This window comes from Salmo trutta, chromosome 4 (genome assembly GCF_901001165.1).
Source record: "Salmo trutta chromosome 4, fSalTru1.1, whole genome shotgun sequence".
NCBI lineage: Eukaryota > Metazoa > Chordata > Actinopteri > Salmoniformes > Salmonidae > Salmo > Salmo trutta.
In genome coordinates this window covers 39424998-39448156 of record NC_042960.1, presented here as the reverse complement: position 1 = coordinate 39448156, position 23159 = coordinate 39424998, and the positions used below count along the sequence as shown (strand labels likewise).

General features: G+C 42.7%; 1 protein-coding gene across 3 annotated transcripts in view; it reads right to left on the bottom strand.

Annotated features, from left to right (window-relative positions):
• The window catches only part of LOC115192340 (zinc finger protein 644), a 46484-nt gene that overhangs the window by 4670 nt on the left and 18655 nt on the right, over positions 1–23159 (bottom strand). For 2 of the 3 annotated variants that reach the window (XM_029750724.1, XM_029750725.1), the window contains 4 exons: positions 8219–11293; positions 7732–7939; positions 3387–3597; positions 929–1094 (listed from right to left, as the gene is read on the bottom strand). In XM_029750724.1, coding sequence (XP_029606584.1) covers positions 929–1094; positions 3387–3597; positions 7732–7939; positions 8219–11279 — 3646 coding nt within the window. In that variant the 5' untranslated portion in view covers positions 11280–11293. Of the gene's footprint in view, positions 1–160; positions 432–928; positions 1095–3386; positions 3598–7731; positions 7940–8218; positions 11294–23159 lie in introns of those variants that run through there. The other variant, XM_029750726.1, reaches the window with a different exon arrangement.

The window sequence follows — 23159 nt, the reverse complement described above, 5'->3', positions numbered from 1 at the left end:
GTGTAAACACAGCTGATGTGCTTCCAGAGCCACATCAAAAGAACGTGACAGTTTTTTTATTTCAATTTCAAAGCCTCTTTGGTGACATTCATTTTTTATGTGTGCGTTACAATACCTAAATTGACTGTGAACTTTTCTTTTTTTCATGTTTCTTTTTTTTAAAATCCAAGTCCATTTGATTGACATTTTCTGATTTAACTCCTGTAAGTAATGAAAAGCTGTAGAGTTAGTAAAACATGCAAAACGGCTGTGGAACAAGACAAGTTTGTGTTTCATTAAAGCAAGCTGATACTGTAATTGGTGTGCACAAGTCACATATTATCTTAATCTGTATCATCGCACTCTATAAAACTATTACGAAGAACACCTAAAAGAATCATACTTATCTGCAAAGGACTAAACTGATCAATCTTATGAATGAAGATAGAACACTGTGAAAAGAACAGACCGCCGACACAGTTTAGCTAATAAAGCTGTGTCTGTCTGTCACTTCTATCCATCATCTATCTGCCTTAACTGGATTTTTTTTGTCTTATTTGATTCTAGTTGAAACAGACTGTCATATATGTTTTGCCATCACAAAGGGGGCCTTGTTGCACTACAATAATAATTACCATCAAATAAATTATACTTGGCAGACAAAGTAACTGCAGTTTAACTCTATAGTTTTTGACACTGTTACTCAGCAGAAAACAGAAAAATTGCACATTTTGGTTAACTGGGTTGTTTTAAACACTGTTCAGTCTCATCACAATAAAAAACTGTTTTTTTGGGGGGGGGGTGAAAAAGACATGTATAGTCCTTTTCAACTGTACCATGATGTCACCAATTTTGAAATTGTACAATCTCAATGTCTTTTTCAGTTCTGAAAGTGCTCTAAAATGCTGATATTCTGATGTGTATAGAAATTAATTGTGAGGCTTCTTACCATGGGCCCAGTGTGTTTCCAGGTTGCTGGCCTGTTGGTTCTGTCTCCCCTCAACCCTCTCTTTGGTCACAGTAAAGTGGTTCATATCTGCATCATCCTTGTCCAACTTCCTCTTCCTCAAAAGCTCGCCTAAAGTGCTCCGGGATGGTTCAATGACACCTCGTATCTGTAATAATAATAATACATTTTACTTGCACCTTTCAAGATACCCAAAGACACAGAGTAAAATAAAATAAAGACATTGAACATAAGCAAATCAAATCGTATTTGTCACATGCGCCGAATACAACTGGCGTAGACTTTACCGTGAAATGCTTGCTTATGAGCCCTTCCCAACGATAAAGAGTAATATATATATATACACTGCTCAAAAAAATAAAGGGAACACTTAAACAACACAATGTAACTCCAAGTCAATCACACTTCTGTGAAATCAAACTGTCCACTTAGGAAGCAACACTGATTGACAATAAATTTCACATGCTGTTGTGCAAATGGAATAGACAACAGGAGGAAATTATAGGCAATTAGCAAGACACCCCCAATAAAGGAGTGGTTCTGCAGGTGGGGACCACAGTCCACTTCTCAGTTCCTATGCTTCCTGGCTGATGTTTTGGTCACTTTTGAATGCTGGCGGTGCTTTCACTCTAGTGGTAGCATGAGACGGAGTCTACAACCCACACAAGTGGCTCAAGTAGTGCAGCTCATCCAGGATGGCACATCAATGCGAGCTGTGGCAAGAAGGTTTGCTGTGTCTGTCAGCGTAGTGTCCAGAGCATGGAGGCGCTACCAGGAGACAGGCCAGTACATCAGGAGACGTGGAGGAGGTCGTAGGAGGGCAACAACCCAGCAGCAGGACCGCTACCTCCGCCTTTGTGCAAGGAGGAGCAGGAGGAGCGCTGCCAGAGCCCTGCAAAATGACCTCCAGCAGGCCACAAATGTGCATGTGTCTGCTCAAACGGTCAGAAACAGACTCCATGAGGGTGGTATGAGGGCCCGACGTCCACAGGTGGGGGTTGTGCTTACAGCCCAACACCGTGCAGGACGTTTGGCATTTGCCAGAGAACACCAAGATTGGCAAATTCGCCACTGGCGCCCTGTGCTCTTCACAGATGAAAGCAGGTTCACACTGAGCACATGTGACAGACGTGACAGAGTCTGGAGACGCCGTGGAGAACGTTCTGCTGCCTGCAACATCCTCCAGCATGACCGGTTTGGCGGTGGGTCAGTCATGGTGTGGGGTGGCATTTCTTTGGGGGGCCGCACAGCCCTCCATGTGCTCGCCAGAGGTAGCCTGACTGCCATTAGGTACCGAGATGAGATCCTCAGACCCCTTGTGAGACCATATGCTGGTGCGGTTGGCCCTGGGTTCCTCCTAATGCAAGACAATGCTAGACCTCATGTGGCTGTAGTGTGTCAGCAGTTCCTGCAAGAGGAAGGCATTGATGCTATGGACTGGCCCCCCTGTTCCCCAGACCTGAATCCAATTGAGCACATCTGGGACATCATGTCTCGCTCCATCCACCAACGCCACGTAGCACCACAGACTGTCCAGGAGTTGGTGGATGCTTTAGTCCAGGTCTGGGAGGAGATCCCTCAGGCAACCATCCGCCACCTCATCAGGAGCATGCCCAGGCGTTGTAGGGAGGTCATACAGGCACGTGGAGGCCACACACACTACTGAGCCTCATTTTGACTTGTTTTTTAAGGACATTACATCAAAGTTGGATCAGCCTGTAGTGTGGTTTTCCACTTTAATTTTGAGTGTGACTCCAAATCCAGACCTCCATGGGTTGATAAATTGGATTTCCATTGATTATTTTTGTGTGATTTTGTTGTCAGCACATTCAACTATGTAAAGAAAAAAGTATTTAATAAGATTATTTCTTTCATACAGATCTAGGATGTGTTGTTTAAGTGTTCCCTTTATTTTTTTGAGCAGTATATATATATACAGTTGAAGTCGGAAGTTTACATACACTTAGGTTGGAGTCATTAAAACTCGTTTTTCAACCACTGATTATTAGAAAACCCTTTTGCAATTATGTTACATAATTGCAAAAGGGTTTTCTAATGATCAATTAGCCTTTTAAAATGATAAACTTGGATTAGCTAACACAACGTGCCATTGGAACACAGGAGTGATGGTTGCTGATAATTGGCCTCTGTACGCCTACGTAGATATTCCATAAAAAATCTGCCATTTCCAGCTTCAATAATCATTTAGAACATTAACAATGTCTACACTGTATTTCTGATCAATTTGATGTTATTTTAAATGGACAAAAAAATGTGTTTTTCTTTCAAAAACAAGGACATTTCTAAGTGACCCCAAACCTTTGAATGGTAGCATATATATATTCCATAGTTTTATATATATATATAAATAAAAACATAACCAAAAGTAAAAGTTAATCACACAAAATAGCATGGTAACAATACAGCACAACAACAGTACCTCTATACTCTTCCTCTCAGGAAAGAAATCCTCTCTCTCAACTCCCTCCTGCCTGGGTGTATTTGCACTGGGATCCCAAGGAGTGGGAGTGCCATTCTGGCCCAGCTGGCAGCCATGTTGGATCTTCACTGGGATCCCCATCGGTGTTAGGAAGAGCCCGTCGCTGCCAATGAACTTCTGGGAGATGATTGGTCGAGAGATGAACTGCTTCCTGTTCAGGTTTAAAATAAAACACAACAATGATATAGCCAGAGAGATACATTAAAAAGTACAATAAATAAAAGTAGCCAAAATGAAAAAGAAATAAAAATTAAGACAAATTCAAAAAATAAAAATCATATCTACAGTACCAGTCAAACGTTTGGACACACCTACTCATTCAAGGGTGTTTCTTTATTGTTACAATTTTCTACATTGTAGAATAATAGTGAAGACATCAAAACTTTGAAATAATACATGGAATGGAATCATGTAGTAAAGAAATCAAAATTGATTTGAGATTCTTCAATGTAGACACCCTTTGCCTTGACAGCTTTGTACACTCTTGGCATTTGTACACTCAAGCATACTTCCAAAGTTGTGGCAAAATGGCTTAAGGACAACAAAGTCAAGGTATTGGAGTGGCCATCACAAAGCCCTGACCTCAAACCTATAGAAAAAGTGTGGGCAGAACTGAAAAAGTGTGTGCGATCAAGGAGGCCTTCAAACCTGACTCAGTTACATCAGCTCTGTCAGGAGGAATGGGCTAAAATTCACCCAACTAATTGTGGGAAGCTTGAGGAAGGCTACCCGAAACGTTTGACCGAAGTTAAACAATTTAAAGGCAATGCTACCAGATACAAATTGACTGTATGGGAATGTGACCCACTGGGAATGTGATGAAAGAAATAAAAGCTGAAATAAATCATTCTCTCTACTATTATTCTGACATTTCACATTCTTAAAGAATCTTGTTTCTCATGGTCTAAGAGTCCTTTAAGTGCCTTTTGGCAAACTCCAAGCGGCCTGCCATGCGCCTTTTACTGAGGAGTGACTTCCATTTGGCCACTCTACAATAAAGGCCTGATTAGTGGAGTGCTGCAGAGATGGTTGACCATTTGGAAGTTTCTCCCATCTCCACAGAGGAACTCTGAAGCTCTGTCAGAATGACCATCAGGTTCTTGGTCACCTTCCTGACCAAGGCCCTTCTCCCCCGATTGCTCAGTTTGGTTGGGCGTCGAGCTCTAGGAAGAGTCTTGGTGGTTCCAAACTTCTTCCATTTAAGAATGTTGGAGACCACTGTGTTCTTGGGGACCTTCAATGCTGCAGAAATGTTTTGGTCCCCTTCCCCAAAACTGTGCCTAGACACAATCCTGTCTCGAAGCTCTACGGACAATTCCTTCAACCTCACGGCTTGGTTTTTGCTCTGACATGCACTGTCAACTGTGGGACCTTATATAGACAGGTGTGTGCCTTTCCAAATCATGTCCAATCAATTGAATTTACTACAGGTGGACTCCAATCAAGTTGTAGAAACATCTCAAGGATGATCCATGGAAACAGGATGCACCTGAGGTCAATTTCGAGTCTCATAGCAAAGGGCCTGAATACTTACGTAAATAAGGTATTTGTTTTTAATAAATTAGTAAAAATATCTAAATACCTGTTTTCACTTCGTCATTATGGGGTATTGGGTGTAGATTTCTGAGGATTTTCTTTTAATTTAATATATTTTAGAATAAGGCTGTAACGTAACAAAATGTGGAAAAAGTCAAGAGGTCCGAATACTTTCCGAAGGCACTGTGTATATATAATATACAAACTACATGACCAAAAGTATGTGGACACCTACTCATCGAACATCTCATTCCAAAATCTTGGGCATTAATAAATGCGGAAGACACACCTTTTGCTGCTACAATAGCCTCCACTATTCTGGGAAGGCTTTCCACTAGATGTTGGAACATTGCTGTGGGGACTTGCTTCCATTCAGCCACAAGAGTATTAGTGAGGTCGGGCTCTGATGTTGTGCGTTTATGCCTGGTTCGCAGTCAGCGTTCCAATTCATCCCAAAGGTGTTCGATGGGGTTGAGGTCAGGAACCTGAGCAGACCAGTCAAGTTCTTACACACCGATCTCGACAAACTATTTCTGTGTGGACCTCGCTTTGTGGACGGGGGCATTGTCATGTTGAAACAGGAAAGGGCCTTCCCCAAATTATTGCCACAACGTTGGAAGCACAGAATTGTCTGGAATGTCAGTGTATGCTGTAGCATTAAGATTTCCCTTCACTGGAACTAATGGGCCTAGGCCAAACCATGAAAAACAGCACCCAGACCATTATTACTCCTACACCAAACTTTACAGTTGGCACTATGCATTGGGGCAGGCACTATGCATTGGGGCAGGTGGCGTTCTGCTGGCATCCGCCAAATCCAGATTAGTCTGTTGGACTGCCAGATGGTGAAGCATGATTCATCACTCTAGATAACGCGTTTCTACTGCTCCTCAGTCCAATGGCAGCGAGCTTTACACCACTCTAGCCAATGCTCGGCATTGTGCATGGTGATCTTAGGCTTGTGTGCGGCTGCTCGGCCATGGAAACCCATTTCATGAAACTCCCGACGAGCAGTTCTTGTGCTGAAGTTGCTTCAAGAGGCAGTTTGGAACTCGGTAGGGAGTGTTGCAACCGAGGACAGGCGATTTGTACGTGCTATGCGCTTCAGCATCTGGCGGTTCCATTCTGTGAGCTTGTGTAGCCTACCACTCTGTGGCTGAGTCGTTGTTGCTCCTAGACGTTTCCACTTCACAATAACCACACTTACAGTTGACCAAGGCAGCTCTAGCAGGGCAGAAATTTGACGAACTGACTTGTTGGAAAGGTGGCAACCTATGACAGTGCCACGTTGAAAGTCACTGAGCTCTTCAGTACTGGCCATTGTACTATCAGTGTTTGTCTATGGAGATTGCATGGTTGTGTGCTTGGCCATGTAGTAAATATACAAATTATACTAATTTTGTGTCACTGATTTACACACAATACCCCATAATGTCAAAGTGGAATTTAGCTTGAAGAACATTTTAGAAATCCATCCAAAATTAAAAGCTGAAATGTCTTGAGTTAATAAGCATTCAACCCCTTGATTATCTGTAAGGTCCCCCAATCGAGCAGTCAATTTCAAACACAGATTCAACCACAAAGTCCAGGGAGGTTCCCAATGCCCCGCAAAGAAGGGCACCTATTGGTCGATGGCAAATTGAATATCCCTTTGAGCATTGTGATGTTATTAATTACAATTTGGATGGTGTATCAATACACCCAGTCACTACAAAGATAAAGGCGTCCTTCCTAACTCAGTTGCCGGAGAGGAATGAAACCGCTCAGGGATTTCACCATGAGGCTAATGGTGACTTTAAAACAGTTACAAAACAGAGTTTAATAGCTGCGATAGGAGAAACGTGAGGATGGATCAACAACATTGTAATTACTCCACAATAGTAGCCTAATTCACAGAGTGAAAAGAAGGAAGCCTGTACAGACATCCTGTTTGCAATAAGGCACTAAAGAAACTACAATTTGGCAAAGAAATTAACTTTATGTCCTGAACACAAAGCGTTATGTTTGGGGCAAATCCAACACAACACATCACATTTTTTTCAAGCACAGTGGTGGCTGCATCATGTTATGGGTATGCTTGTAATCGTTAAGGACTGGGGAGTTTTTCCAGGATAAAAAGTACTGGAATGGAGCTAAGCACAGGCAAAATCGTAGAGAAAAACCTGGTTCAGTCTGCTTTCCACCAGACACTGGGAGATTAATGTACCTTTCAGGGCAAATCTACACTTGAGTTGCTTATCAAGAAAACAGTGAATGTTCCCGAGTGGCTGAGTTACAGTTTTGACTTAAATCTGCTTGAAAATCTATGGCAAGACCTGAAAATGGATGTCTAGCAATGATCAACAACCAATTTGAGCTTGAAGAATTTTGAAAAGAATAATGCACAATCCAGGTGTGGAGACTTACCATAAAGACTCACAGCTGTAATCACTGCCAAAGATGATTCTACAAAGTACTGACTCAGGGGTGTGAATACTTATGTAAATTAGATATGTCTATAGTTCATTTTCAATAAATTAGCAAACATTTCTAAAAACACATTCACTTTGCCATTATGGGTTATTGTGTGTAGATGGTTAGAAAAAAATATATTTAATACATTTTGGATTCAGGCACAACAAAAATGTGGAATAAGTCAAGGGGTATGAATACTTTCTGAAGGCACTGTATACATGATATAGGACAGAACATTGTATTACATCCCTTAAAGGTGTGAACAGTAACTTTTCCGAGGAAATGTATACAGTACCTGTTGAGAATCTGGAGGATGTTCTGGTGTTCCTGCTCGTCCTTTAGCAGCTCATTGAGGATACACACTGGACTCTTACTGGTGCTGGTGCTGGTCTTCCCTATTCGCTTCAGGTGGCCCCTCACGTGGTTGGAGAGGCCTGTCTTGGTGTCGAACCAGCCCCAGCACAGGGGACAGGTGTGCTCCGCCTGAGACTCCGGCTTCTCAGCTGCAACATGGAGATTATAAAAAAGGTTAAGTTTTAACTATCTACATTTACATGTATTGCTCTTATCGCTCTCATCCAGAGCGATCTAGGTAAATTACTAGCTAACTTTGGGGTAACTTTGAATATTATACACTATCTATAGAAAAATAACATGACACACTTGACTGGGAAAAAAACTGTAATAAGTATAGTTACTGTGTAATAACAGATTACTTTAACCCTATTACAATGCAATAGTGCAGAAAACAATAAGTTATTGAATATAAATACGTTGCTCACCTTTTTTGATCCTCCGCACCACAGAGGGGACCTTCCTGCGTATGCGTGGCTGTCGGTCCTGAAAGGCTACACGCTCAGGTGACACCACATGGCGAGCGTCATAACTCAGCCCCAACCTGTACAGGTGCCCTCGCACGTGATTGGATAAGCCCACCCCAGACTCAAACCCAGCAGGACAGTAGGGGCAGGACTTCCTTTCTGTTCCAAAAGAAGGGGAGAAGTCATAGTCATAGGAGAGACTCTGGTTGTGTGTGCCGGTGGTGGTGGGTGACTCTGGAGAATCGTCGCACACTGAGCTTTCTATACACTCCTCTTTGATGATAAGCTTCTGTATGTCATCACTGTCATACTCCCCGTCCTTGTCGTCAGTCTTATTAAAATGGTGGTCAACCTGAACGCCGTTCTTTTCAAAACGGCCGACGTCAGCAGCAGGTGCAGGATTCTCTTTGATAGAAGAACCCCTCTGTCTGCGTATGAAGTAGCTACGGGCGTAGGGGTTCCTCTCGTTCTCACTACTATCCAGAAAGTTGGCTGTAGCCTCGCTGGTGTAAGCGCTAAAGTCATACGTGTCCTCATAATCATCGTCTCCCTCTGTGTCCTCAGGAGTTGTAGTCTCTTTTAACTTTGGGTTCAGTTTTGGCAAAACATTATCAACCACCTTGTCCACACTGTTGTGGAAGGGAGTGGACATTTTTCTTTTGGATGGAGTCTTTTGGGTAACAGCTTGTTCCTCTGACTTCCTGCCGGTCAAGTCGTTGCTATCTCCCTGACTCTTGTCAGAGTTGTAGCTATGATACAGCATCTGGCCTGGTTTAACCATCTTGGATGTAAGCAACGCATCAACATTTGAGGGATATTTTGTCCTTTCGGAGATTCCTGAAATCACATTGTCGTATAGTTGATTGTCTTCCTCAACATAAGGGAGACCTGTTGTCACGTCTATTTTCTCTGTTGGTTTAGGAGATAATTTGCTTGGCTTGTCACTCGTCCACAGGGATGGTGACAGCTTGTTTGCTGAGCTGACAATGCTGCACTTGAACCGAGAGGAGGTTAGACCTTTGTAAGACTTCTGTGTGTCTGCTGTGTCTCTCATGTAAAAGTCAGCTACACTACCGGACCAAAAGCGAAAATCCGCTCTTTTCCAGAAAGCAGGCTTTTTAATACAGAACTTTGGCTTTAGCTGCAGTAGTTTTAAATCTGCTGTTTTTTTGGACGGGTCAGCTAGGCTATATTGATCTGGATGGTTAAGTGCTTTTTCAAATGGCGGATTTTCACATTCATCATCAGAATCAGACTGTTGGTGTATCAGCTCACAATGCCTTTTAAGGCCATCTTCATTCTGGGTGCTGAAAGGGCACACTTTACATTGAAACAGAACATGACTGGATTCATCATTGTTATCTGTAAGAAACGCTGACTCCTCATCTTTGATCAGGTCCTTGTACTTGGACTTCAGTGTGTCACAGTGCATCGCGTACAGGTGTGCTTCAAGCTCCCGTTCCGTCAATGCCACGTGGTTGCACTCCGCGCAGAGGTAATAACGTTTATCCTTGTTATGTGTCTTGGCGTGCTGGACGAACGTCTTGGGGCAATTGGTCCCGAACACACAATGCGGGCACTGGAGCTTGGCGTTCCTGCCTTCGTCTCGGAGTTTGTTGAGTCCCTGTATCTCCTCCATGAGTTTCTCCCGTCTCTCCTGGTGGATAATCATGTGCTTGAGGAGGGAGCTGCGATCGCGGAACGAACGCCCACACTCCCTGCATATAAAAGGCCGGGGAACTTTCTCGTGGTGGTGTACCTGGTGATTTTGCCCATCTAAATGATACATCATATGTCTATGCAAATGCCTTTTCTCCTTGAAATTAACATTGCACATTGTGCATGGGAAGAATGATGGTTCTTGTTCGGATTGCTCTGTCTTAAGCTGTTTGGGCTTTCTACTAAAGAGGGAGATGGAGTGATTGTCCTCGTGGCAATCTGCTCTTACAATCAGCTTCTTGATGATTACAGGGCTGTCACTGGGATGCTCTTGACATGAATTCACAGAAGATTGTACATCAGCCTTTTTACAGGAGGAATCATCTTCATTTATGTTGGAGATGTCAAAATCCTCATCATCCTCCTCCTCTTCAATATGCCACTTTTTGTAGGTGTGATTTGTGCTGCAGTTGTAAACTTTTTCAGGAGAGCCTGCCGTACCCACCAGGTGTATTTTACGCTTCCTCTGTCTTTGGTTGGTAAGCTGAGACATCACTCCCACTCCTGCAGCGTTTGTCTCTAAGCTGCTGTCAACTGTGCGATTCTTCCACAACGCCCGTATGAGCTCTTTCTGTGAATCCCAGCGTAGTGCATCAGTTCCGTCAAAACCGTCCGACGAGCTCTCAGAGGACTCTGTGGTGTTTAAGTCCCATATAGATCTAGCTCTAGCCTTGACTCCCTTGGCCGTCCATATTTGGTTAATTGGCGTTTGGTGTGACTGTGGACTGTGGCCTGACAAGGTGGTGTCAGGGGCCTGGTAGGGCAGTTCAGCCTCACTAGCCTCAGAGTCTGATGGTGACGTGTTGTTGGCCCCTGGCTGCGTGGTGGCTAGTGTTTTCAGAACGAGCCCTGCTGGGTTCTTCAGGGCGTCTGATTGAAGCTCACTGGGTGGTGGTAACACCTGAGGGCTTGTGTCCCTCCCAGATTGTCGTAGTTGGGCGTCTTGGGCTTCCACCAGGACATTGTTGGACATTGTGCTGTTTTTGTTCAGGCCACAGCTCTCCTCTGAGGCAGGGTGTGAACCAGGTCCATTAACAAGTGCTCCTGAAGGCAGTGAATGGGCTGCTTGGGCTGCGTGGGGAACAGCAGGGACACTGTTGGGTACAAATGAACTGGGCTGTGCTCCATTTAAAGGGGTTGGGAGTCCGTCAGAAGACAGCTGCTCTGACAGACCTGCAGCATTGTTCTTCAGGGAAGACGTGTGACGCTGTAATGGCTCCTGAGTGGCACCGGAGCTGTCACACACTGGTTCCACCACATCTCCTTCTTTGTTCTCTTGTGCATTTGGCTTTATATCAGCCATCTCACCAGTATGTTCTGAGAAGAGAGAAACAGAGAAAAATAACCAAATCAGCTTTAAACATGCTCAATAATTTATGTCATGTTTTGAGAGCTAAAGGCGGTGAAAAATGCATTATTAAAATGTGGCAAATTGAAATATGTACAGCCCAACCCACAACAATTATCATATCACTACATTGTATATTGTTTTAAAATCAAATGCAGGCTAATACTATGTTGAATAACAAATCCAAACAATTACTATTTTATTCACAGTGTTAAGTTTCAGCTCTGCCTACTTTCTCCCCAACTGTTCCACACAATGAGAGTTTTATCTGCATTACTTCAGCGCTCCTCTCTGGTGCTGCATTATGATTTTCCTCACACCCTCGTCCGCCACTTCTCTTCACAACAAACCCTGCTGTTAGCCCCAGATACCCCGGTGAGGGCTCTTAATTACCAGAGCACACCTCTGGGATACAACCTTCCTGTTCCTCCCCCGAAAGCTCCCAGACGCCTGCTAAAATTGACCAATTTCCATGGGAACAAAGTAGACTTCCAATGAGATCATACTCAGTCTTAGCACTCTGTGATGGTGCCAACACGAGTCCCAGCACGACGCTGTTGTTGCTCCAATCCTGACAAATTGGCATGCGTCGGGCTACACAATCAGTCTGTCTCACACAAACACACGCATGAACACACACACAAACACGTGCACGCACGCACACACACACACAGATATAAAAACACACACACAGCTATAAAAACACAAACATATAAACAGAAATCAATAGTCGTCAGGACAGATTGCTGAATGTAATAGAGACTCAACTGTTTAAACAAGTCACTTAAAAGAGTGAAAATACATGAATAAAATCTTCTAACATTTAACACTCTTCCTAGCCTTGTAATAGTCAAGCTGTGAGACTAAGAGACGAGGTGATGTATTTTACAGCTTGGTACAATGTGAAGTGTCCAGGCAGGGTTGTTGTAGCCCTAGCTGATAGACATAGGCTTCATCCCAAATGGCACCCTATTCCCTATTTAGTGCACTAGTTTTGACCAGGACCCATAGGGGCTCTGGTCAAAAGTAGTGCACTATAAGGAATAGGGTGCCATTTGGAATAAACCGTAGTGTAGTCCACAATGTATGCTCAGTGGATTTGACATGATCCAGTGTTGGCTGCTCTCTACAGGAAGCTACGTCGCTAACGAAGTGGTAAATTCAGTGTTAATGAGTGGCTTCACTGTTACCACCTCTGAGGTAAAACCTTCCGAGCACCATATTCCCTCCATCTGCTGTAGTGTTACTGTAGGGGCTTGGGTTAGCAGGGAGGGTGAGGCAGAAAAGATGCTCTGCATTTAAAGCTAACGTCACTGCTACCCCCCTTGAACAGCAGGGTGGCAAAGCCATCAGAATATGATTACAGCTTTACATTTAGAGGCTCATTAGCAGCAGTACTAGCCAGGGGTGAAAGTAAGGCTGTACGGTCCGGTAAAGGGGTCCCAGCAAAAAAAATAGTGGGGGTATGCCGTACCGGTATATAATGAGCCTATCACAATAATGAAAACAAAATATCAAGAAAACTGTTGGCTATTACACCATTATTTATCATTAGGCTATCACATGTCAGAGGCATGAAAAATGAGCGAATGGACTTGAAAACGGGTGGTATAGCCTGCACACCAAAATGCGATGTGGTTCAAAGAGAACACCCACATTTTGCCAAGGTACAGATGAATGGCCGACACTGAGCTGTGCGTGGACAGCAGTGGAAGCATACATTCTGGACTAACGACTATTGCCTAAATGCCATTGGACTTTGTGGTGTTTTGTGTAACGGAGGCCTCTTTCCATTCATCGCTTTACGTTGTGAGTGGATGACGTGCGCGGGTAGCCTAGTAAAGGAGCCCTTTGAATTGATTGTTGACAATCCGATGAAAACATCATGACTGGTTGTGTTTACGCCACTATCAATCAATCAAATGTATTTATAAAGCCCTTCTTACATCAGCTGATGTCACAAAGTGCTGTACAGAAACCCAGCCTAAAACCCCAAACAGCAAGCAATGCAGGTGTAGAAGCACGGTGGATAGGAAAAACTCCCTAGAAAGGCCAGAACCTAGGAAGAAACCTAGAGAGGATAAAATAGGTCATACATTTTAAAAGTTAAATGACACATCTTTACAACTAGGCCCACAGAGATCCTATTGAATTATTATGGATTCTATATGTAATTCTTCGATTAAGCGCGTGCATACATAAGAGGTCACCAACCGGGAAGAAATTACATCTACTTTGACCCCTGGTACTAGCATACGGTATGACTCTCCCTCTTTCTGTTCCAAATATAACAACCACAAGCAAGCTGCTAGGGTTCAACAGCAATGCCATTTTCAAACATTTATTTGCTTTTATTTACTTCATTTAGTTCATGTGAAAAAGGGCTGACTTTGCATTGCCAGAAGCTATTTACAATGATTATAGGCTTAAGTACATTTAAGCCGTATGCGTAGATCGATCTCTATCTTTTCTATGAGATGTGTTTCTATTAATCCAGCTCTACATCTTTCCCCAGGACATCTTACTGTATATGGGAGAATGTTCAGTCATCATTATGTTCTAGAACATTCTTAAATAAAACCTTTGTGTTCAGCCAAATTCTACTGAATGCGTTAAAAAAAAAAATCCCGGATATGTATAATATGTCACTGGGATTTTTCTTTCTTTGAATCCTTTTGGTTCTGGGTGTATCAGCACTGGCAGTAACACTCCTATAGCACCTCATCTTGAGGTTACTGCAGGAAAAACAGTGAGGCGATAATTGCATATTATCATAATTTTTCTGTATTCCCTGAAGATACACAAACCTTTCTGACATATTTTATAATCAGCTTGTCTCAGCGACCCAATGTCTTTAAAAGCATCGTAGAAAAGCAGTTCAAACTTTAGAACTTGAAGCATCTTACTCTTGACCTTACACCAAAACCTGTGACAAGTGTACAAAAGAGTGAACAAAACATTAAGAACACCTTCCTAAATCCCCCCCCCCCCCCTTTTGCCCTTGGAACAGCCTCAATTCGTTGGGGCATGTACTCTGCAAGGTGTCAAAAGCATTCCACAGGGATGCTGGCCCATGTTGACTCCAATGCCTCCCATTGACTGGATGTCCTTTGGGTGGTGGACCATTCTTGATAACACACAGGAAACTCTTTAAACTGTTGAGCGTAAAAAAAAACACCAGCGTTTCAGTTCTTGACACAAACCAGTGCGCCTGGCACCTACTACCATACCCCGTTCAAAGGAACTTAAAAATGTTGTCTTGCCCATTCCCCCTCTGAATGGCACACATACACAATCCATGTCTCAATTCTCTCAAGGCTTAAAAATCCTTCTTTAACCAGTCTCCTCCCCTTCATTGACACTGATTGAAGTGGAGTGACATTAATACGGGATCGTAGACTGACCAGGTGAAAGCTATGTCATGGAAAGAGCAGGTGTTCTTAATGTTTTGAATATTCAGTGTATATTACATTTATTACAGTGATGAAACATTTTTATTTCAATTTTGTGTCAAAACGAAAGAAAACATATTTCTGTCGTTCCATTCATAGACACATGAATCACAATGTGTCCCTGAAATGGCTAAAATCTCACGTGAACAGCCTGAAAACATAATTAAACAAAGAAAGAGCAAGGCTTAACATCAGCAGAGAATCAGTGTTAAAGGCTTTGAGTTTAGGGTGTCTAAGGGAATTCCCTCTTCCCAACTGGGACCAGTCACCCAAACCAGTTCAACCGCTGGAGCTGTCTGGATGGATCAACAGACAGCCACCCATCCCCATGCAGTATGTCTATGCCTCCGCCTTCACCAGGAGAGAAAACACACAACTAAACCAGGCGGGGCCGCTGCCCCGCAAGTGCTGCAGCAGCTCGACAACTTCCTCAGCTAATGGGAACTATTGATTTACTTGACACAATGGGAATTTATGAAGCCGCCTCTCAAGTGTGAGAAGAGTATCAAAGCCCACGGCTCAAAACAAACAGGCAGAGATTCAGCCTGACACAGTCCTAAGGAGAGGAGAGCATAGTGTTGTTCATTTTTTTACATTTTAGTCATTTAGCAGACGCTCTTATCCAGAGCGACTTACAGTAGTGAATGCATACATTTCATACATTTTTTTTTCTTCTCCGTACTGGTCCCCCGTGGGAATCGAACCCACAACCCTGGCGTTGCAAACACCATGCTCTACCAACTGAGCCACAATTCCACAGCGAGGAGGAAAGGCTTGGTTCAGTTCATATTCTGGAGAGTAGTCTAAAGTCTACTGTACCACACAGACCACGATACACCAGAACACCTTATATTTTGGCAAAGAATGGGGTAGGCTTTTGAGGCATTTAGAAGTTATATACTTCAAAAATCAATAGTTAATACCACAGGTTGCACCTTTACCCACACAGACCCATACAGAGACACCAGAGAAAGGCCCAAAACGTTTAGTGTAGCCTATAACCTTCATAGTCTATGGTAATAATTCACTAGTTTCAAGTTTTATTAGTCCTATGTACAGGATACACATGGTATACTTTACACAGTCCAGAGAAATGCTTACTTGCAGGTTCCTTCTCATCAATGCAACAACAATAGTAAATAAGAAAAGATAAGAATACAAAAATAAAGTAAATGGCTCAGTAAAATAGAATAAACTTTTCAGCATAAATATAATACAGGAAGGCACAATTTATAGTCCAGTATTTACACTGATTTTGGGGAAGTGGGGATTAAGGGGCAGTGTTTCGCAATAATAATAATAGTCTGCTAGCAGCAGTTGTGTGTGTGTGTGTGTGTGTGTGTGTGTGTGTGTGTGTGCTAAGGTTCGGACAACTACAGCTATTCTAAAGAGCTATTCAGTAACTACTGTAAATTTAGAGCTCACATGGTTAGTTGACAATACATTCAATGGTGCTTGCATTCACAAAGAGAATAAAGTGGGCAGTTTCATCCATGACATTTGGCTTGATTAAGTGAATATTTATTATCCAGATAGCTTGTCACCAAAAGGTCATTTCCATCATAATGGCATCCACTCTCTCTTTTGGGGTGTGATTATGTACGCCTGTATCCTGATTCCGTGTGTGATTATGTATGCCTGTATCCTAAACAGACACACTCGGTTCTGTCGGCCTGAATCGTGATAATGTGTTTACAGATAACCAAACAATGCCATCCACTGCTAGAGGAACAAGACATATATATGTATTTGACTCAAATGGTTCTAATTAGAAGATATGCATGAGTCACTGGCTACATGCCAAATGGCACCCTATTCCCTATATTGCGCACTAGTTTTGATCAGAGCCCTATACTATTTAGTAAAAAGCAAGTCATTTGGGACGCAACCACCGTTATAGATAAAAAATGATCTATTAATAACTGAAAGGCCTATGATCTAAAATGAGTTCTGGTGTTTATTATTTGGAAGCAGTAGTCAAAGATTCAGAAGAATGTATGAATTAAGTGATACTGCACTTTAAGATTGTGTTTTGAGGATATATTGTCACGGGTGTTGTTAGGCCCGAGACGAAGTCCATTCGGAAAGTATTCAGAGCCCTTGACTTTTTCCCCAAAAATGTACGTTACAGGCTTATTCTAAAATGGATTAAATTGTTTATTTTTTCCCCTCATCAACCTACACACAATACCCCATAACGAAAGGCAAAAAACAGGTTTTTATACATTTTTGCAAACGTATGAAAAATTAAAAACTGAAATATTGTATTTACATAAGTATTCAGACACTTTACTCAGTACTTTGTTGAAGCACCTTTGGCAGCGATTACAACCTTGAGTCTTCTTGGGTAAGGCGATACAAGCTTGGCACACCTGTATTTGGGGAGTTTCTCCAATTATTCTCTGCAGATCCTCTCAAGCTCTGTCAGGTTGGATGGGGAGCATCGCAGCACAGCTATTTTCAGGTCTTTCTAGAGATGTTCGATTGGGTTCAAGTCCGGGCTCTGGCTGGGTCACGCAAGGATATTAAGAGACTTCTCCCGAAGCCACTGCTGCATTGTCTTGGCTGTGTGCTTAGGATCGTTGTCCTGTTGGAAAGTCCTGAGCGCTCTGGACCAGGTTTTCATCAAGGATCTCTCTGTACTTTGTTCTGTTCATCTTTCCCTTGAACAAGCCGAGTCTCCCAGTCACTGCCGCTGAAAAACATCCCCACAGCATTATGCTGCCACCACCATGCTTGCTTCACCGTAGGGGTGGTGCCAGGTTTCTTTCAGTCTTGACATTTGGCATTCAGGCCAAAGGGTTCAATCTTGGTTTCATCAGACCAGAGAATCTTGTTTCTCATGGTCTGAGAGTGCTTTAGTTACCTTTTGGCATACTCCAAGTGGGTTGTCATGTGCCTTTTACTGAGGAGTGGTTTCCGTCTGGCCACTCTACCATAAAGGCCTGATTGGTGGAGTGCTGCAGAGATGGGTGTCCTTCTGGAAGGCTGTCCCATCTCCACAGAGGAACTCTGGAGCTCTGTCAGAGTTATCATCGGGTTCTTGGTCACCTCCCTGACCAAGGCTCTTCTCCCCAGATTGCTCAGTTTGGTTGGGCGGCCAGCTCCAGTAAAAGGCTTGATGGTTCCAAACTTCTTCCATTTAAGAATGATGGAGGCCACTTTGTTCTTGGGGACCTTTAATGCTGCAGAAATGTTTTGGTCCCCGTCCCCAGATCTGTGCCTAGACACAATCCTGCCTCGGAGCTCTACGGACAATTCCTTCGACCTCATGGCTTGGTTTTTGCTCTGACATGCACTGTCAACTGTGGGACCTTATATAGACAGGTGTGTGCCTTTCCAAATCATGTCCAATCAATTGAATTTACTACAGGTGGACTCCAATCAAGTTGTAGAAACATCTGAAGGATGATCAATGGAAACAGGATGCACCCGAGCTCAATTTCGAGTCTCATAGCAAAGGGTCTGAAAACGTATGTAAATTGCTTTGTCATTATGGGGTATTGTGTATAGATTAAATGGGGGTGGGGGGGGGGGGGTATTTTTATGCAGTTTAGAATAAGGCTGTAATGTAACATAATGTGGAAAAAGTCAACGGGTCTGAATACCCTACAAACACCGGCTTCAAGGGCATTATCACTTTTATACAACGGGTTACCAACATATTCAAATAGCAATTGACCTATTATCATTATAAATGTTATTTTGATGAAATTATTCATACTATTTCAATCTTCCACAGGATATAGTCCCGACACAAATCCAGGGTTGCTACGCAAGCCAGCTGGTCGTTCGTTCTATCGGTTCGGTTGCTTGAGACGCGACCCAGTCGTTCGTTCTGAATGTTCCATTGCCATACTGGTTGGCAACGTTCTTATCCCTTGCTTGCTAGCTAGCCAACTAGCAAGCAAGGGATGTACTGGGACGTACGCTACAGAGGGTAGTGCGTACAGCCCAGCTTCCTGCCATCCAGGACGTACAGTACCAGTCAAAAGTTTGGACACTCCTACTCATTCAAGGGTTCTTTATTTGTACTATTTTCTACATTGTAGAATAATGCTGAAGACATCAAAACAATGAAATAACAAATATGGAATCATGTAGTAACCAAAAAAGTGTTAAACAAATCAAAATATAGTTTAGATTCTTCAAAGTAGCCACCCTTTGCCTTGATGACAGCTTTGCTCACTCTTGGCATTCTCTGAACCAGCTTCACCTGGAATGCTTTTCCAACAGACTGCAGATTTTTAGACTGCAGACTTTTCTGCAGTCTAACTCATCCCAAACCATCTCAATTGGGTTGAGGTCGGGTGATTATGGAGGCCAGGTTATCTGATGCAGCACTTCATCACTCTCCTTCATGGTCAAATAGCCCTTACACAGCCTTAAGGTGTGTTGGGTCATTGTCCTGTTAAAAAACAAATGATAGTCCCACTAAGCGCAAACCAGAAGGGATGGTGTATTGCTACAGAATGCTGTGGTAGCCATGCAGGTTAAGTGTGCCTTGAATTCTAAATAAATCACAGACAATGTCACCAGCAAAGCGCCCCCACACCATCACACCTCCTCCTCCATGATTCACAGTGGGAACCACTCCTAATCGCGACTCTTAATCCATGCTTCTTAGTGGGAACCGCTCATCCGTTCACTTCCTCTGCGTCTCACAAAGATACAGCAGTTGGAACAAAAAATGTCAAATTTGGACTCATCAGATCAAAGGACTGATTTCCACCCGTCTAATGTCCATTGCTCGTGTTTCTTGGCCCAAGCAAGTCTCTTCTTATTATTGGTGTCCTTTAGTAGTGGTTTCTTTGCAGCAATTTCGACCATGAAGGCCTGATTCATGCAGTCTCCTCTGAACAGTTGATTTTGAGATGTGTCTGTTACTTGAACTCTGTAAAGCATTTATTTGGGCTGCAATTTCTGAGGCTGGTAACTCTAATGAACTTATCCTCCAAAGCAGAAGTAACTCTGGGTCTTCCTTTCCTGTGGCGATCCTCATGAGAGCCAGTTTCATCATAGCGCTGGATGGTTTTTGCAACTGCACTTGAAGAAACTTTCAAAGTTCTAGACATTTTCCGGATTGCCTGAACTTCATGTCTTAAAGTAATGATGGACTGTCGTTTCTCTTTACTTATTTGAACTGTTCTTGCCATAATATGGACTTGGTCTTTTACCAAATAGGGCTATCTTCTGTATACCACCCCTACCTTGTCACAACCCAACTGATTGTCTCAAATACATTAAGAAGGTGTCACGCCCAGACCTTAGGAGCTTTTAATTCTCTATTTTTGGTTAGGTCAGGGTGTGACTAGGGTGGGTAATCTAGATGTTATATTTCTATGTTGGCCTGATATGGTTCCCAATCAGAGGCAGCTGTCTATCGTTGTCTCTGATTGGGGATCATATTTAGGCAGTTTTTCCCACCTGTTGTTTGTGGGATCTTATTTTGAGTTAGTGCATGTTGCACCTCTGTCGTCACGGTTTGTTGTTTTGTTTATAGTATGTCTTGCATAGTTTCACATATTAATAAAGATGTGGAATGATATTCACGCTGCGCCTTGGTCCTTCTCTACAAACATTCATGACAGAAGGAAAGAAATTCCACAAATTAACTTTTAGCAAGGCACACCTGTTAATTGAATTGCATTCAAGATGACTACCTCATGAAGCTGGTTGAGAGAATGCCAAGAGTGTGCAAAGCTGTCATCAAGGCAAAGGGTGGCAACTTTGAAGAATCTCAAATATAAAATATATTTTGATTTGTCTAATACTGTTTTGGTTACTACATGATTCCATGTATTATTTCATAGTTTTGATGTCTTCACTATTATTCTACAATGTAGAAAATAGTAAAAATAAAGAAAAACCTTTGAATGAGTAGGTGTGTCCAAACTTTTGACTGGTACTGTACATACTAGGCGGTGTCAGAGGAAGGCCTAAAAAATGATCAAAGACTCGAGTCACCCAAGTCATAGACGGTTCTCTCTGCTACCGCACGGCAAGCGGTACCGGAGTGCTAAGTCTAGGTCCAAAAGGCTCCTAAACAGCTTCTACCCTTATGCCATAAGACTACTGAACAATTAATCAAATGGCCACCTGGACTATATACTGCATTGTTGGTTAAGGGCTTTTAAGTAAGCATTTCACGGTAAGGTCTACACCTGCTGTATTCGGCGCATATGACAAATCAAATTTGATTTGAAAATGTGATTTGAACTACAACCAGAATAAAGTAGCAGCATTTGCATTTGTTTTGGCTGTTTTCTAGTGCCATTTATTTGGATACATCCATAACAATGCGCTAATGAGGCGCGATTTTGCCTGGCATAGGACACTGTTGTTCAGAGATGAGCTAGCCAACAACACAGCTAACACAATCACTTCAAACTGAAGCTGGAAAGACCGCAAACTTGCTGCATTTAATTTAATTTTACCTTTTTTCAATTGACATTTTTTAGTATATATATCCATAAAAATGATACCAGCTGATTCATGATTTCAACTGGCTGAGAAACGCTGCCTGCCTCTCTCTCTCTTGTCCCGACTCCCGACACGTTCATTACTATGGGACAGCTGGAGATTGAATTTGAATATTGAAACAATATTGCAAATATCTGAGAGACAGACAGCAAGGTTTATACAGAGCTCCGCTGTTGAAAACGAAATATTAATCTAAAAGAAATGTGAGATAATGTCTAGATGCTTTTTATAGTGGAGATCAAGTTTATAAAGTGCCTGGCTGGGTTGATGAGACAGTGGATTGAGCAGTCAGATGGAACAGAGTAAATAGACATTTTAACATCATAGATTTAGCCGGTGGTAACTTGTTGAATAGACACCGGCTGAAATGCGGTTTTAACCAATCAGCATTTAGGATTAGACCCACCCATTGTATAAAAAATAACAAAAACAGCTAGAAAGAAACACTGATTACACACACAACAACGGCAATAGTGACGTAAAGTTGTAGCAATGTACTCAAATTCGACTAGGCAGATACATGCTCTGAGAGCAAGCTCCTAATTTCACTTACCAAAATAATAAAAGTCCTATCAGTCCAAACCGAGTGGACAAGTATCCTCTCAACGAGTTAAGACTAAGAAGCATGACTAAAAAAAAACACACAACCCTCTCACCCCTCACCCCAAACCTTCCCATGCCCACTATCCAAAAAACAGACGAGAATAAATGAAACGGCTGTGATGAGTAGATTTACTGATGAAAAAAAAGGTGTAGAGAGAACATTGGGAGTGATAAAAGAGGAGAGGGAGCGAGTGACAGTTGGGTTAAGACAGAAGTCATGTTCAATAGCAGGTAGCAACATCAAACGCTTGAGTTCACAGGGAACCTATGCAACCTTGTCTAGCAGGAGATTTTCTGTTGTGTGGAGGAGATTATATCTGTTCAAACCGCTGACACGGCCTCATTTGCTGCCCGTAGTGTTAGAGGGGGGATTAAACGATATAAACTTTGAAGCTTTAAACAATACCTTTCAAAATTAAATGGATTAAGGGAGGGATGTCTGATGGGGATTTCCCTGGGCTTTGTTAGTTTTAAACTTCTCTCCTTTTTAAGGAGAAAGGAGAAGGGGAAAAAAAGAGGTCTGAGGTTTCTCATGTGACGGTTTTAATGAGTTCTCTCTCTCACGTTGAGGAGGCGGCCAGGGCCAGTGGCCACAGAGGAGTTGTTTCTGTGTATGTCCCAAATGGCACCCTATTCCCTACATAGTGCACTGCTTTTGACCAGAGTGCAGGTCAAAAGTAGTGCGCTATATAGGGAATAGGGTGCCATTCGGGATGCAACCACGGCGAACACTAGAGCGAACACTACAGCGAACACTACAGCAGACAGATGGCCTCATAAACATCATATCTGCTCTGTTTAGATACATGCACACCAATCCACCCAATACTGAGAGAAAAGGACTCACTAACCAAAGCATTGCCGCCAGACTCATCACCTTGGCTGGTTCTGGCAAGCTGTGCAGTGCTGTTCATGCCTGTTGAAAATTGCACATTTCCATTTACTACTGGGTTTGTTGCCCCCTTCATGACAATATGTATGAGCTGTTCATTCACCTGTTTTGAATATGTGATGTACACCTAGATGTAGAGATTGCATTGGTAGCTATGCTATTTTTGTATTTTTTATTAGTAGTATGGATGTTGGCTTTTATTAAATGTGATGATTACCATAGCCTCTAGAGCTTACTATATATAAATACTTTGGGGGTATATGCATGATACAAGCAGTTGCTATGATCATGATTGGACATGCTCAGATTGCACCCCGTCACTTTTGGATGAGATGGAATCCCCCCAAAATATAGGCCAATCAAACTTTGTCGCTGCTGCTTTGCTTTAGTCAGACACGTGACCAA